Source organism: Diabrotica undecimpunctata, chromosome 3 (assembly GCF_040954645.1).
Source record: "Diabrotica undecimpunctata isolate CICGRU chromosome 3, icDiaUnde3, whole genome shotgun sequence".
NCBI classification, from domain to species: Eukaryota; Metazoa; Arthropoda; class Insecta; order Coleoptera; family Chrysomelidae; genus Diabrotica; species Diabrotica undecimpunctata.
In genome coordinates this window covers 30,646,465-30,663,579 of record NC_092805.1, presented here as the reverse complement: position 1 = coordinate 30,663,579, position 17,115 = coordinate 30,646,465, and the positions used below count along the sequence as shown (strand labels likewise).

At 32.9% G+C, this 17,115-nt stretch overlaps 1 protein-coding gene across 1 annotated transcript; it reads left to right on the top strand.

Moving 5' to 3' along the window:
- Window positions 1-74: 74 nt before the first annotated feature.
- On the top strand, window positions 75-16,151 carry LOC140436618 (uncharacterized). The gene is made up of 9 exons (XM_072525586.1): window positions 75-287; window positions 400-830; window positions 1,709-1,866; window positions 2,901-3,150; window positions 5,441-5,572; window positions 9,170-9,329; window positions 12,044-12,173; window positions 12,959-13,126; window positions 15,221-16,151. The coding sequence occupies exons 1-9, from the start codon at window positions 159-161 to the stop codon at window positions 15,445-15,447; spliced, it is 1,785 nt and encodes a 594-aa protein (XP_072381687.1). The 5' UTR covers window positions 75-158; the 3' UTR covers window positions 15,448-16,151.
- Window positions 16,152-17,115: the final 964 nt, after the last annotated feature.

Sequence of the window (17,115 nt, the reverse complement as noted above, 5' to 3'; positions counted from 1 at the left end):
ATAATTGCTGAAATAGACATTTCAAAATTTTCTAGTCTGATAAAAGACTAAAAAGAAGAATTTGACAGTGACAAAAGAATATGTACAGGTATAGATAGGTTATATTTCTGTTTACAGTTTAAAATATGGTGTAAATTATTTATGATACTGATTTAACCATGTCTACTGAATTCAATGAATTATGCAGAGTTTGTTTAAACAAGGAAGATGATATGAAGTGTTTATTGAAACTTACTTATGACATTTCAGAATTACTTTCCATGTTATCTTCCATCATAAGTTTTGAGGTAATATATTTAAAAAGTTATGGTTGTTGTGTTGGAATTGCCTGTTATAAAAAGCTACACACTACATAAATGAACATATTCCTTTTAATATTAAATATTTTGTACATTTTAGATCAATATATTGGAGGGTTTTCCAAGCTATATATGTGTTAACTGTGAAGAAAAATTAAGAATTTCCTACAACTTTCAACAAACAGCCATAAAATCACAACATATTATAACAGAATATGTTGATAATAAATTGCTTACTATAGAATTTCCTATAAAAGACGAATACAAGGAAGAAAGTTCTGCACCAGAAGTAATTGAAGACATATCAATTATTTTCGAAAATGATAGCAACAGTTCAAGTGAGGATGACAGCCAAGAGACATTAAAGAAAGAAGTAAAGAAAACAAAACTAAGTCAGCATGATCCTGAGGAAGTCATGAGTGTTGTAAATGAGACAAGGTTGAAATTTTATGAAGCTAAGGAGTGCTTGTTTTGCTCATTTACAGGCATGAATCATAGAACGTTATCTCTTCATATGACTAAAAATCATGGGTATGTGTCATATTAGGGTTTGCTGTATAGAGGTGCAATTTAGTGAAATATCCTAGTTTTATAGGTATATAATTTAATGGTTTCTTTAAATATATAAGTATCTAGTGTGGTTCTGTGGATTTTCTTACATTTTTGGAGACCTGATGTGTTTCTCCTTCTGTTTTTTCTTTTTATTAAATTTGTACATTGGTTTAAATTGAACATCCATATTCCTTATCTATCTGTATGGAGGTATACATGGATTGTCTGTTGAAAAACAAAAATTAGTTAGGCAATTCGATCCAACAATCTGCAGTCATGTTTTCAACCACACACACATGGATTTTCTGGATGTAGAGTAATAATTTATACACTCTACATCCATATTTCTACATTTTGGAATTCTCTATTTAAGTTAAGTAACAAAATATTTACTGCTTTGGTACACCATTCAAATTTCTTATACATTTCAATGGGATTTACATATGAGTTGACTGTTTGTTAAACCATCTAAATGATAGAAAATGAGATATGTCTTTTGTAAAGAAAAAGACTTATTTTCTTTTTGACTCTAATCAAAATATGTGGTAATATTTTATCATTAGATCACATTGGAAAGATGTCTTAAATAACAAGAAACTAAGGACTATGATTGTCCAGTAATGATACCATGATATCATTCATATAACAGAAGTAATTTCTAATAGTGAATAACATAATTTTATCTAGATGATATGGAGCAGTGATGGTGAATCTTTTGAGCTCAAAAGTGTGTCAAAATTTCAAAACCAAAATATAATTTTCGTGGAGTGTTACATCATCAGATTCAATTATATTATGAAGTTAATTGATTTGTAGATGTTCAGATTTTTACTAATCTATATAAACCACGTTTTTAGGGATATTAAAGAAAAGTGGTGTAGAAAGTGCAACAAAATTGAGGACAATCTTTCAGAACATATAAAGACAGTGCACAAGGATGAATTAAAATGCTCATTTTGTGATAAAAAATGCAAATCTTCAAGCCATTTGGTAGAACATTTGCTTTCTCATTCAGGTAGGTAATTATTCAAATGATTGTTTTGTAATGTAAAAACATTTTTATCTAGGCAATTTATTGAAAACATTTATATAGAACCATTCATCATCATCATCATCAGTGGTATTACAGCTTGTTATGAGCCAAAGCCTTCTTCAGAACAATCTTCCATTCGCCCCTGTCTCTGGCAAATCTTCTCCATGCTTTAACTCCGATTTTGATGGAGGCGAGATGAAGATGAACGATCAGGTATCAAGATATAATAGAACCATTGAAAACCCTTAATTGGGGTTGGTTGTGACCTTTTATAAGGTTTTTAAGTCACCACCAGTTTTCCCTGTATGCTGTTATTTTAATTTATGACTTGACATTGTGAATCTAAAGTTGGACTAAAAACATATTTTTAACAATTTTTTTTTCAGAAAAACATTTGTCACAATCCTTTGTCAAAACATTAAATAGCTTCTTCAAGGCACAATATCGTAAGCTTTTTTCAGATCTATAAATACAAGATCACTAGGTAGATTTAGAACTTTACATTTTTCTATTATCTGCATGATCTTCCTGCATGGAAACCATTATTTCTCTATTTTCCCATACTCTGATTTAATTTTATTCTTTATTTTGACACACACATGGGCACCACCAGGATTATTTTCAGGGAGATACATCTGCATCTACACATACTATTAACCAATGTAAAATATAGAACTATAATGTACATGTATAGCTATGTACTTTCTTTCAGGACATGACTGTACAAACTCCCTATTGAGCTGGTGAAGTTAATTCCTCTGTAGTTCTCACAAATCTTTCTGTTAACTTTTTTGCAGATTGATATTTTATATGATACAGTTTTAACACTATAGGGCCATTGTTTTGTTCAAATGAACAATCTTTAAAAATAATGCATTTCTGTTTTAAAATAACTTTTAGCCAATTTTTAAAATTTTAAAAATATGTAATTGAGGATTAATAGTTCCATGTTAAATATCTATAAAAACAGAATTGTAATCTCATTTTTAGTTTTAAATTTCCTTTATTTCTTTCAGCAAATCCCCAATTTACCTGTCAAACTTGTCAGAAGAATTTTGTATCAGAAAGACAACTGAAATCTCACACCAAAATTCATAAAGTTACTTGTGAAGTATGCTCAAAAACTTTTGATGATAAACACAGTATGTTAGTACATACCAAGCTACATAGTATGCTTAGATGTATAATTTGTAATGACACCTTTAGTCAGAAAGAGTATGATAAACATATTTGCTCTATGAAACAATTTAAAAATGAAAAACAAAGGTAATCAATATTTTTATATAATATCTTTAAGTTTGTTCTTTCTGGTTTATATTTATCCGTTGCTATTTTGTTTTTTGTTATGTTTGCATGCTGTTCAAATATATTTGTAGTGGAGCCACTTTTTTTATTCAGACTGTCCCGATATTCTTGAGCCACGGGAACAGATTAACATTTCGTTGCGTTTTGTCGTTCGTCGCTTTTGTAGTTTCGACGGCACTGTCAGTCATGGAGTTTGACTGAGGCGGTACATCTATCAAAGAATTTCACAGATGTCTTAAGGCCAGCACAGCGAGAACAGAAACATTGCATAAAGCACAAAGTCAGAAGTTTGCTTGATCTTGATACTGATGTTCAGTGTGCATAAGGACTGCGAAAACACAGCCACTCATTCTTTTGGCTTGAATAGTTTTCAGCAATAGGTGATTGAAAAGTTACTATATGAATAACTGGCTTGTGTCGGCTCTTCCTATCATCGCTAGATCTTCGTGAGACAGTTTAGTTTTACCTTACTGATGATTTTAAAACGACCAGTACCAGGTGGGGCGACTTCTTGCCCCAGTAGTTTGGGTCACTTTTAAGTGCAAGGATTCTTATGCATCTCATTAATCTTATCATTTTTTAACTCTTTATTGTCTGTATACTTTGTTTAGTACCAATTCAACAAATTAAAAATCAAAGACAAGACAGTCACATTCAGAAACTCACCAAATAAACAGGTAATTTTAGCAGTTATCGGATATCAGACGTACTTAGGGCTAATTGCACTTTACAAATTCTTAGAGAGACAATCCCAACTAGAAAGTGATGCTTCGAAGAATCTAGACAAAAATATGCTAATAGGGGAATTATAAAAGTTCCCACTGTGTAATAGCGAGAATGGAATTTCAAAGATAAAGGAAACACATTACAATCAACTGCTAATATGTAAAGAATGCGACTGCACATCATGGCAAGTAATTAGTACCGTCATTAGTAACCATTTTCCAAAACTTTCGTCTAAACTGATAAAATCAGATTTGTAGAACGTGAAAACACTCGATACCACGTGGGGCGAATTGTAGCCTCACATATATTTTCGCGAAATCCGACGAGAATATTTAATTTTCTGTTCGCGGTATTTTGGATTTTACTACTTCTTTGTGCTCTTAATACATCAACTACTAATGTCCTAGACATTAGTAGTTGATGTATAAACATTAGACCTGGGGCGAGAAGTCGCCCCACCCGGTATTAGGAAGGTTAATCATATTTACCGATTAATTAATTCATAAAAAATACAGAATTCCGAGCAGAATTCCTTAAAATGTAAAATTACATATTTTTTCTTAGGTCTTCTTTCGACGATGGTTAAATCAGAAGCGATCAAAAAGACGGTTTTTTTGACACAAGTGCCACGATCCACTGTGTACGAACTTGTAAAAGACGGCCCAGTGTTGCGAAAAAAAGAAAGGATTCTGGTACCCATCGAGTATTACCGAATTTTCATTTATCAGTTATACGGGAAACAATATATCATAAATATGTATTCAGTTATCAACTTTAAATAAACTTTTGAGTGAATTAAGAAACAAAGAAATATTCCCCTAGTGTCTTAAAACTACTTTTTGGAGGTTTTTAAAATCTAATGGTTGTTACTATTTAAATGGGAATAAGCCACAATTAGAGGTTAAAGTAAGCTTATTGACGTTTCAATTTCCACTTCGAAAATAGTTCTCGAACGATTATAAATAGAGTAGTTATAGATTTAAACAATAGCGATGATAGTGATACCGATTTAAATGTAGATGATAGGAAAGTTTAAAATTATTTTTGTATTTTTTCACTATGTTAAATATATATTTTAATATAAAAGTATTACTTATATGTATTTTTCTTTTACTTTGTGGTATTGCCGTAATTTTGATAAAATTTATTAGTATATAAGTCCGACCCTGTATACAACTATACCTAGAAGATTAAATTCGAAATATCTTGCAACGAACAGTACTATCAAATAAAAAATAAAAAAATGCAAAAATACCCTATACCTCCCTTAAAAAATTAGAAACTATTTGTTTTTATTTAGGTATATTAATAGTAAACTTATTTTGGTATTAACCATATATCAATATGTGAAAGATAGTATTGTCTAGAAAATAAAATATCTAAGATAGATGAAACAACTTTTCCTTCAATTATGTTTTTTTTTATATTTAGATTTTTTCCGTTTTTCTAATAAGTTTTTGTCTATGCAACTAATGTGTATGTTCTTATACCATACTTTGAAATTTAATTATTTTAACTTTTTTAGTGATATACTATTCGATAGATTTTGTCTGCAGTGCAATGAAGCTGTTGAAGACATAAATAATCACATTAAGACTCACCATACTGTTGAGGACAGCGTCAAAGGCCTGTGCACGTTTTGTGGAAAACAATTTAAGTATGTTTTTTTTATTTATACTGGGGATGCATAAAGGATTGGTGTTATTTTAACTGTTGATTCCTTAGCAAAAATTATTAATTTTTGCCTGTTAAAGATATAAAAGTAATGTTTAATTTCAGATATATTTTTCACAAAAACATGAAAATGATTTTCTTACAGAGAAGAATTTTAGAATAATTAAATCATCGTATTGGATGTATTTTCACCTTTCAACAATTTAGAATATTTATTCGCAATAGTATATAGTAGAAAGAAAAGCCGGCATAACGAATTTGGAGTGGCTTTTGTAGTTGATAATACAATCAAGTACGACATCCTAGATTTTAAAGCAATAAATGAGAGATTGTGCAAACTAAGAATAAAGCAATTTTTTCACCTTTAAATTATTAATACTCCTAGCCCGACAGAAGATCACGATATTGCAATAAACGGAGCTCTATGGGCAGTTAGAAGAAATATTCGATTATTCCCCGAGAAATAACATCAAGATTGTATTAGGCTACATGAATTTTCAAGAACAATTGTCAAACACTCACTGCATCAAACCACCAATGAGAACAGGGAAATTTTAATTAATTTTGCCAGCATAAAAAACAGCTGGACACACAAAGCAACATGGATTATGGTGGGTGGAGCAGTCGAAACTCAAACTGATCACGTCTCGACGGACATAATGGTCGTCACAAACATCCCAGATGTAAAAATGCGAAGGGAAGCATGTTGTACTCTGACCACTTATTTGTTACGGTAAAGAAACTTTACCAGTTTTTGATACGGCAATAATCAAAACTCAAATCAAACTCTACGCTCCGGCTACTAAGAATTAACTTTATTGAGGACCATTAATCTCCAAGGCGATCTCTTCCTTTTTGTAAATTACTCCTTTCTTCAGAGGTTCAAAAGGAATCCAATAACCAATAAATATTCTGTATGGGCGCCAGGTATTCATTTATCAACCTGTGAATGCCTCCAGGTATTTAAACGAATACTCGATATCAAAACAAAACAAAAACAGAATACAGTAAAACCTCGATATAACGGACCTCTATTTAACGGACTTCGGATATAACGGACAAAAAATCCGGTCAAATATAAAACAAAATAAAAACGTACTGTTAATATTATACATGCTTAACCCGTCCTATACCACTGTATTTTACAAAGAATTTCAGCAAAATCTAGCGTAAGAGTCATTTCTAATAGTAATATGTATATATTTTTTTGCTGAAAAATAAATTTGTTAGAGAAACAAAAAATACACACATGAGATATAAATTTGCACATTTGTAGCCAAGAGACAGAAAGTGAGATTATCACATATCATTAGGGGATTCCCTGAAATAATAACACGTAGGTTTTTATGATTATATGGGTGTTACTAAACTAACACATTTAGTGTACGCCAGTAAGTAAGTTAAAATTTTCGCAATACTACCCTATCAAAAAGCAAACTGTTTTGGACATAAAAAAAAACAAAAACAAAATAAATTAATTTGCATTCATGTGTGATGTAGGAGAGAACAGCAATCTCAGAAAACGAATGAAATTGGCTTGTCAAACTTCACTGGAAGAAGCAATCTTAAAATGGTACGGCCAACAACTTTCTAGAGGAGTCCCAGTCAGGGTAGTCGAATTGAAATCTGATGCAATTAAATTAGCAAATCATATGGACATACCATTCAGAGCAAGTGATGGATGGCTCTAGTGCTTTCGCAAAAAGCACGGAATCATGAATAAAATAATTTACGGCAAAGCTTCAATTGCCCCAAAAGAAGAAATAGAACCTTTTAGTTAAAAATTAATAGAACATTATAAGTAACGAAATGCTATTAGAATCTCAGATTTACAATATGTACTGACGAAACTGGTTTGTTATGGCGCACTTTGCCTGAAAGCACACAAGCCCCCAAATATGAAAAATATAATTCTGGAAGAAAAATCAGCAAGAAGAGGATCTCGGCTTTGTGCCAACGCCGATGGATCGCATAGATTGACTCCTGTAATGGTTGGCAAATCTCGTAAACCTAGCAACTTTAGCTGTATGTTTTTGTCAAAACATACAACATTGCTTATTCAACAAATGGATCAGGGAATAATTTTGGCAACCAAACGAATATATCGCAGAAAGTTTTTAGAGGATGTAATAGTTGTATTGATCGATGGAAATAATGTAGAAAATACAAGAGGGCAGCGTACCTTGCAAATTACAATTTAAAGTCAACAATTTTTAATTTTGCTGCAGCATGGGAGAAGGTGAAAGAGCAAACCATGAAACATGGTTGGAAGGATTTGTTTGATGGCCTAGATGCATACACAGATTTAGAAGGGTTGGAAGTTACTGATATCTGTAGGACAATACATAATAATGCCGGAGAACATATAGCTGAGGAAGGTATAACACCATGACTGAAAGTGAAATAGCAGATGAAGTTATGAACCTAAAAAATGAGGATAGAAGTGATGATACCGAAGAAGGTGACAAAACAAGACTACTAAAAATTATGTTATCAGAGGTAAGATCGCATCTCGACGATCTATTAACAGTTATTGATTATTCATCAGATAAAGAACTTCAACTGTGTTCTACGAATTTTCGTAATTTTAGAGAGTTGATCATAAAAAAACAGCAAACATCGAAAGTGCAAACGAAACCTGGTTTCTTTTTCAAAACTGGATTACCGACAGCAAGCGCGTCGATATCAACAGCAACGTCACTTCACGACGAATGTCCGAAGTCAATTAAATAGAATTTTGTTTGTATTTTGAATTTTTTATATACATCTAAATACGTACATATTTAAAAAAAAATGTTTTTTCGATTTATTTTAAACATATTTTTATATAACGGACTTTCGCCTTTAACGGACACCCCGTCCCCCCAAGTAGTCTGTTATATCGAGGTTTTACTGTATTTATGGTTCATGATTCACTCTTGAACAGAATACATCCTAGGTTAAACTAAATGTTATACGATAAGAATAAAACAACCTTAAAAAATGAACAGTTTATTTCTAAAAATCTTATTTAATATTTAAGAATTCTTGAAGGGAAAATCAAATTCTAACAAAAATTGTGTCAAAAAATTTGACCGAAAAATTAACAAAATCCAATAAAATTTTTATTAAATTAACTACAAGGTTAATCGGTAAATATATATTGAACCCTTGACCGAGAAAAAGAACCAGACCAAAACCAAAAAAAAAAATACCAAATAATTAACAAAAAAAAAAAATTTAATGTTCTTAATAAAGTGTTTGTACAGAACACCAGTTATATTACTAAATAAAAGAATTTGTAATTTGCTTATAGCAAACGGAGTCTAAAATTATCACTTAATATTGTTCTGAAGCTATTTTCTTGTGGTATCTTAAAGTAATTATTATTTTAACGAGAATAAGCCATATTTTACATTGACAATTCAGACATACATTATATATTTTAAAGTAGAAACCTGTAAAATGATATTGCCAATATTGCTAAGTTGCGTTCCTGGAACGAATTTGTAAGATACGATACGATTTTGACGCCTATTTTAAAAGCCGGTTAAATACTCCTATATTTAGGCTGGTCCTCTAAAAAATTAGTTTTTTTTAGGAATCAGTCGTATCTAAGTGTGCACCTTCGTAGGCATACAAAAGAAACACCTTATAAATGCAAATTTTGTAACGTTGCAACTGTTACTAAGGCTCATCTTCAGGAACATGAACGCACACATACAGGGGAAAAGCCTTACGTATGTAAATTCTGTGGAAAGGTAAGTGGTTGTTAGATTACATTTTATATTATATACTTACAAGTTATGTGCTGAATAATAGAAGTATAATATAAGTTATGTGCTGAATAAAAGAACGTATAGTGCAGGCTTCCCAAACTTATTCGTACTGTGACGCCCTTGGGACTTTGCTATTTTTTTGCGCCGCCCCCTCAACCCAACCCCCAATAATAGTACTAGCCTACTTACTATTTATATTGTTATAAAAAAAACACTATTTGAACATTTATATTTTTTATTAGAAATTAAGAACGAAATCAAAATATAGGCACAAAAATGAAAAGGGATTTTTTTTTATGTAACTGGCTGGTTAATGTGAGGGATGTGCTTGCTTTTTTGATCACAGCTTATGAAACCGGGGCTCCAGTTTGGAAATTGCCACTCTGATTTCTTTTTCCAAGTTTATGTTTGACCTGTACTTGTTTTTAATTACTGCAACTGCAGAAAAGCACGTTTCGCACAAGTACGAAGTTGCAAATGGTAATCAAAGCTTCTTTAATGCAGTAGTGCTGATGGCATATTCATGACAAAGTGAGCTCCAAAATTCAAACAGTTTGTCCCTGTCGTATTGAAGCTTTAGACTGGAATCATAGGACAATTCTGCCAGTTGTTCTTCGTCCTCTGTTGAAAGTGCCGATGGCGTGGATGACCGGAAAGGGTTTCTGACCCAGTCATATTGCTCCATATCTTCGGGAAAATATTTCTCAAAGTGTTCGCTCAATGATAACATGTGTTGTGTAAACAACATATTTTGTAAAGATGGATCAAGGATTTCTATCGATTTTTCTTGTAGAATACCTTATAAAGCAGGGAAACAGTCCATTTCTTGATCTTCTCATTTTCTCTTCCATAAGAGCAATTTCTTGTGAAACCCAGTAATTTTATCCGCCAATTGCAGGATATGGGTATTATTTCCCCGCAAAGACTTATTAAGATCATTTAATTTGTTAAATATTTCACAGAGGTATGCTAATTTTATTATAAACTCTGAATTAATAAAGTTTTGCGCATCGTCATGTGATTCTGTATGTAGATACGTGTAAAATTCATTTCTTAATTCGTATACACGTGCGAGTACGTTGTCTATGGACAGCCAACGAGAGTTGCAATAATAAATTAAAGAGGTGTGCTCGGCACCCATTTCTTTACAAAGTTTATGGAAAGTCTTGATTTCACGGGTCGTGTTTTAATGTAGTTCACCACTTTAATAATGCTATCCATCACAACACTTAATTCAGGTGTACCGTTCTTTGCTGCTAAGGCCTCTCTATGTATGACACAGTGTGTCCATTTTACACTTGGAGCCTTGATTTTGATGAGAGCTTGTAGTCTTCCATACTGTCCAGACATCGCTCGGGCACCATCCGTACACACGCCTACACAGTTATCCCAGGTAATATTACTTTCAGTCTTATATGAGTTTAAAATCTCGAATAAATCAGTAGCTTTACAACTTTCGCATATTTTGCTGCAAAATAACAAATCCTCACATATATTTGTTTCTTGTATGTACCGTATATAACATATCAATTGAGCATCATCAATACTATCAATCGCCTCGTCCAGTTGAATGGCAAATAAACCTAAAAGTTTCTTCACAATTTGCTCATTAATGTCGTGAACACTGCGATTAACCATATTGTTTGAAAGAGGTACGTTTTTTATTTCTTTAGCTGCCGATTCTCCAATCATCACTATTACCATATCAACCGCTGCCGTTAAGATCAGTTAATCAGCGATCGTATGTGGTTTTTTACATTTGGCAACACGGTAAGCTACCATGTAAGAGGCGAGCAATGCTTTGGTAGGAATTGATGCTTTTGAAACCAAAGCCATGGTCTGATGTTTTAGCTCTCGCAATTTTCTTATGAAAAAGTCTCTTGGCTTACCTTGTAAATGACTGTGAGTTGATTCCAAATGCCGTTTTAGTTTATTAGGAAGCATACTTTCAGTCGCCAACACTTTGTGACAAACAACAAATTGTGGAAGTTCTACATTCCCTTTAGTAACTCAGGTAAATCCAACATCCAAATATTGGTCGTCATATTTCCTATATTTCTTCTTTTTAATTAAATTAATATTACTGCTCTCGCCTGGTTCTTCACTTTCGTTTTCTATTCTTTTGAATACAAATATCTATTTTTGGTAGCAAAAAACTCCGCGTGCGTAATAAAATAAAACAAAACAAAAGCTTAACTAAATGACATAACTCGCGCGACAGTAGGGAACACGGTGGAGGGAAGCCGACCGGCGAAACAGAATGCGCCCTGCGCTCACTCGACTCCAGCGTTGCCAATGTCCGGATAATTATCCGATTTTAGGATAATTTCGTGGACCATCGGATAATTTTCGGATTGAACAATTTTTTGAATAATTTCGGATAATTCAAGGGTCTATCGACTTGATATTATATTTTTTATTTGATTTATTTATTACTACATACATATATATTTTATACTCATTTAAAATTAAATAAATATATTTTCTATATTGAAAGTCCGCGCTGACACGCGACGCCCCTGGGACAACGCAGCGATGCCCCAGGGCGTCGCGACGCACAGTTTGGGAAGCCCTGGTATAGCCATAATACCCATGATATATATATATATATATATATATATATATATATATATATATATATATATATATATATATATATATATATATATATATATATGCATTTTAAAATGTTTTAGGCTTTTATCCAACGTAGTATATTGTCCACTCACTTAAAAATACACACCGGACGAACAGAACAATGCCACCTTTGCCCTAAGAAGTTCTGTAGACCTTCTGAGTTGAGAAATCACATGCGGAAACATACGGGTATTCAATTTAATTTAATATTATCGATTTTTTTATACATATAAGAGCTAAGTGAAAAGACATCTAAATTGCACTTAGATGGCACTGTGATAAATGCATGTTTTTCGCCAAAAAAATATATTTGAATGCTCTTTCGTACTATAGTTGTTCATTTGTGGTTAATTATCGCGCTCAAAATTTATTAAAATTTGGTGAATGTGTATAAGTTGTTATACACTTCACTACACCCTCGTTATTAAAACAATAAACCAATCGGCAGTAGATATCTAGAAAATATACATTAAAAGCATTCTTAATAAATGACAATTAAATGTCTATAAACTATAATTAAATCTGAAGATATCTGAGAAGCAAGACTAGTGCAGATTTTACACCCAAAAATTCAAGAACTCAGGAATACAGGAAGTATGACTTCAAGTTTTGTGTAAGATGAGCCATACATTTGACAAACTAATTCAAAGAACTACCTGTTTTTTGTTTCGATTTGTCAGGACACTATCATCTAATCTGAAATGAAATGTTACAGAAACTGCGTTAGATTAAAATTAAATTGAGAAATAAATGATTTTTTTAACATAAACAAGTAAAATTTTACTGTTGGGCTTTACATTTTTCTTGATTTCAAATAAGAGAAAAAAGAAAGGCAATTAACAGTTCTATATATAACATCACATAGCGCCTATATGTGTGTTTGGCATCCTAGCGGGAAGCTGAAGCACATCTATAGGTGTGTTCGGCAATCAACCGGATAATTAAATTAGACATGACGAATATTTTTATTTTAGGGGAAAAACCATATGCGTGTACCTACTGTGTCCGAACCTTCATACAGAAAAGTCATTTAACCGAACATTTGAAAACGCATACCGACGACAGACCATTTAAATGCCATATTTGTGATAAAGCGTTTAAGCAATCAGGAACATTGAAGGGTCATATTAATATCCACGAAGGTAAAGAAAATTCATCTTTTTTTGGATTTTTTAGGTTAATTGCATATTCAGGATCATTCACATATTTTACTCCATTCATTATTTTTCAGCAAATTATATAACAGAAAATATTTTTTGCTTAATAACTATGAATCAAATATAGTCCAGTCGTCAGAGAGTTGACCCCTAAAAATCATACGAACAAGCTGAGTTTTGTAGAGAATATTAATTTTGGAACCTTAAAAAAGAAGCAAAAAAGTAAACCATTAAATAAATTATGTTAAAAATATTAAGAATAATAAAAATAAAATATTTACGTAAGCACTAAATACTTTTCCAAACAGTAAGAAATGAAAAAGAAATGGATGATAGAAAACTTTTTGGAACTCATGGACGGGAGAGGAAAACACAACAACAATTTACATCTATATAACAAAAATTCAAAGAACCATAGCTTTAAAAATTAAAGATGCAAAGGAAAAGTGAATAAATGAAATGTTTGAGGAAAAGGAAACTATAGACAATAACCATGATCCATTCAACCTCTACAAAAAATTAAAAGAAACCTTGTACAATATCAAGAAACATATTATACATTCTAGCTGTCAACAATGGAAGAATAATTATGGAAAGAAGTGAATAATTGCAATCATTGCAGGAATTTATTGGAAAATCCTTCGAGGATAACAGACCTGAATAGCAACAGACATCGACGTGGGAAATATATGTAATAAAACTAACCTCCGGCGCTGTGGAATGACCTCGACGTGGTAAAAGTCCAAATAATGTGAGGGGAGCACAACCGATGAAACCAAGAACAGTCCAAATAGCGTCCGGCGTCGGTACACCGGGTGGGCGCTGGACACCGCCTCCGCATGCTGTAAGGTGCAGCAATCACTCCCAACTGCTGCGCCTTCATCCCCAAAAAACCTTCCTCTGATTATACCAATCACTGACAAAAAATTAAAGGCCCTCAGGTCCTCACTGTGACCTTCCATGTCTGCAACATAAATCACAGTCACCAAATAGTCAACGACCAAGATATTGTAAGATACACCAGACCTGATCTCCGAGTACAATCGGAGAGCATCACCCACTCCTTATCCATTCTTTGTGCTTTCCATCCAGCCACAGTGTAGGTTAAGCAGCTACACTGAGGAACACAAGGCGATATACGAGCGTTGCTACCACTGCTACAGGAGAAAACCGTGGTAAATCAAGAGGAGTACACCTCGGTAAAAAATCCGCAATCCCGGCTCGTGAGTCACGTTGACCAGGAGATGAATGACTGAGCGGAAAGCAGTCACAAACGGTGCCCTCGTGATACCTGGCAACCTTCCGGGGTAATAAATGTCTTAGCTGGATAAGGGAGCACTGTTCAGCTGGACCTTTGTTCTTCCCGACGCGTGAAACACATATGCTTAGAGAGAGGCATGAATGAAGAACAATGCAAGAAGTAGGTGGTCGAAGAATGGCTGGAGAATGGCTTTAAAAGAACAAAAGCAGCAGAGAGAAGGGAAATTGTCCCAGCAGGAAACAAATATGTGATAATTACGCTGGATAAAAGAGGGGAAAATAAATTAGCAGACAACTACATCGAAGAATGGGTACAAAGTCACACAGGACTGGAACAACTAGTCAGAGAACAAGGCAGAGATCAAACAAATTATGTCCTAAATTGGTTTACCCATGGATTTATAGAGTCCATAAAGAAGGTAGGGAGCAAGGGAAAGAGGGAGTAACATCTCTACTCGTAGTAGGAGAAAACACGGCGTGGATGGAACAAGAAAGGCGCTGAAATACGGCGTGCAGAGTAATGAAGTGGAAATTACACTAGCAGTTCTAAATTTTAAGGACAGAAAGAGGAAATATTACCATCAGAGGAGGCGAGAAGTTTTATGCGGACAAACAGCGAGTCGAGTTTAAGCTGGCAATTAGAATAGAAAAAATAATAATATAATAAATAAATAATAAAAAATATTTTCAATATCTTTTGAGGTTCATTGAAAATAAATATTTGTTTCAATATAAATAAAAGGTTTGTCTATAAAATTTTTCACTTCTATCAAAACTCGCACGAGTACAATATTTTTTTTTAATTCCTTTTTTTTCTAGGTAAAAATATATACAAGTGTGACGTGTGTCCATACACGTGCAGAAAAAACTATACATTAACATTGCACATGCGACAACACCAAGCCAACAGTTCAGACACAGTTAAATGTGATGGGTGTGTAGAGGTTTTTCCTAATGAAGATGCTCTAACTGAACATCGAGATGGTTGTACCATGGTCTGTGACGGTAATGAAGCTACGCAATATGATGAATATTTAAATGTTTAAAGTATTTTATAGAAGACTAAACTAAACATATTTATAAAGATAGGTAACGGAAACTAGTATGTATATTCATTGAGTATCTGCAGATAAAAAATTGCAACGAGATCAGTAAAAGTAGCGATGATAAGAAAAAATAAAACGGATGAACAACAGAATAAAGGAGCAAACTGAACGAAAAGAAATTAAAACGATGGAACAGTTATTTCTTTTCTCTCTTTTTCTCTTATACGATGGAAAGAAATGAATAATGAGATAAAGGATAGGACAAAGTGAATGAAGATAGATAAGTGAGAGTTAACCATTTATTAACGTGGAATATGTGGTAAGGAAGAGGTAAAGAAGAGAAAAATTGATAAATTTTGGCCCATGAAGGAGGATAAAGAGAAAGTAGGAAAGGAGGCAGTTAAGATGATCGAAGAGATTAAAAATGTTAGGTTATGAAAAGGATGGGAAAAAATAGATAATAAGACAAGAAGGAATATGGTATGAAAATGGAACAGGTGGATAAGTAGATGTTTTTTAACGAAGAATTCTGTGATAATAGTTAGATAAATTAAGTGAAGTATCTGAAAAATGACTATGTATTTAGTGTTTACTTGATATACAATTATATTTATGTTCCTAAGGTTATAAGAAAAATCTAAATTTTAAAATTTTACTGACATAAAATTAAAATCTTCTAATTGTACTAAATGAAATAAAGTATATACATTTACAGAATTTTGCATTTTTGTGTAAAACCATACCCAAAATTTTAAGTCAGTTCATATAAATCAGTTGAAGATGTTATCGATAATTTTCTCTCTATTCTTATGACCTTTCTAATTCTTTTATTGCGGTGAATCACTCTGCATTTTTATTTTTTTTTGACAAATTGTCGTATAATTGACTTTAATTACAATTTTCTCTTTCTGACTTTTATCTGGCAACTTTCTTTACCAGGGTGTCGAGTTCTGTTCGTTCTATGTGCCCTATCCATCTCAGTCTCTGTGCTTTGATGAATCTGTACCCTCATTAATGACAGAGTAGAGGTTACACAGGGAACGGTACTAGGCTCGGGCTTCAGTCTGGTAGAGATCTCTTGGTCGGGGCTCTTATTACAGCTCAAATACTAAGAATTAGTTAGTGGAGTACTGAAGATAAAGAGAAGAGAAGTTAGAAGATAAAGAGAAGAGAAGTTAGAAGGTAAAGAGAAGAGAAATATGAAAAAGACAGTAAAGATTTGATTTCACGTACAAAGCGTCTATGTATCTGTTTATACGTATTTCGCCTTAATAAGGCTCATCAGAACAGCTATTCATAGGCGTTCTCAACGTGAAAAGTAAATCTTTCCTGTCTATAAGAAGCAACACTAAAATGGCTTCGAAACGGACGCAATAGCGACATCTGATAATAAATCCGTAAAATAGTTTCGAAACACAATTCAGATTTCTGTTGATAAAGATGTTAATAGAGACAAAGATTTATTTTTCACGTTGAGAACGCCTATGAATAACTGTTCTGATGAGCCTTATTAAGGCAAAATACGTTAAACAGATACATAGACGCTTTGTACGTGAAATCAAATCTTTACTGTCTTTTTCATTTTATTCGGATCTACTCTGTATGAGTACAAGAAACCAATTCGCTAATGCTTTCTGCTTAGTTGAGGAGACATGTCGTGGAATGCAA

Coding starts and splice junctions, on each gene's coding strand:
- LOC140436618 (XM_072525586.1), top strand. CDS start 159: ATGTCTACTGAATTCAATGAATTATGCAGAGTTTGTTTAAACAAGGAA. Junction 288..399: donor CTTCCATCATAAGTTTTGAG/GTAATATATTTA, acceptor TGTACATTTTAG/ATCAATATATTGGAGGGTTT. Junction 9,330..12,043: donor TATGTAAATTCTGTGGAAAG/GTAAGTGGTTGT, acceptor AAAATGTTTTAG/GCTTTTATCCAACGTAGTAT.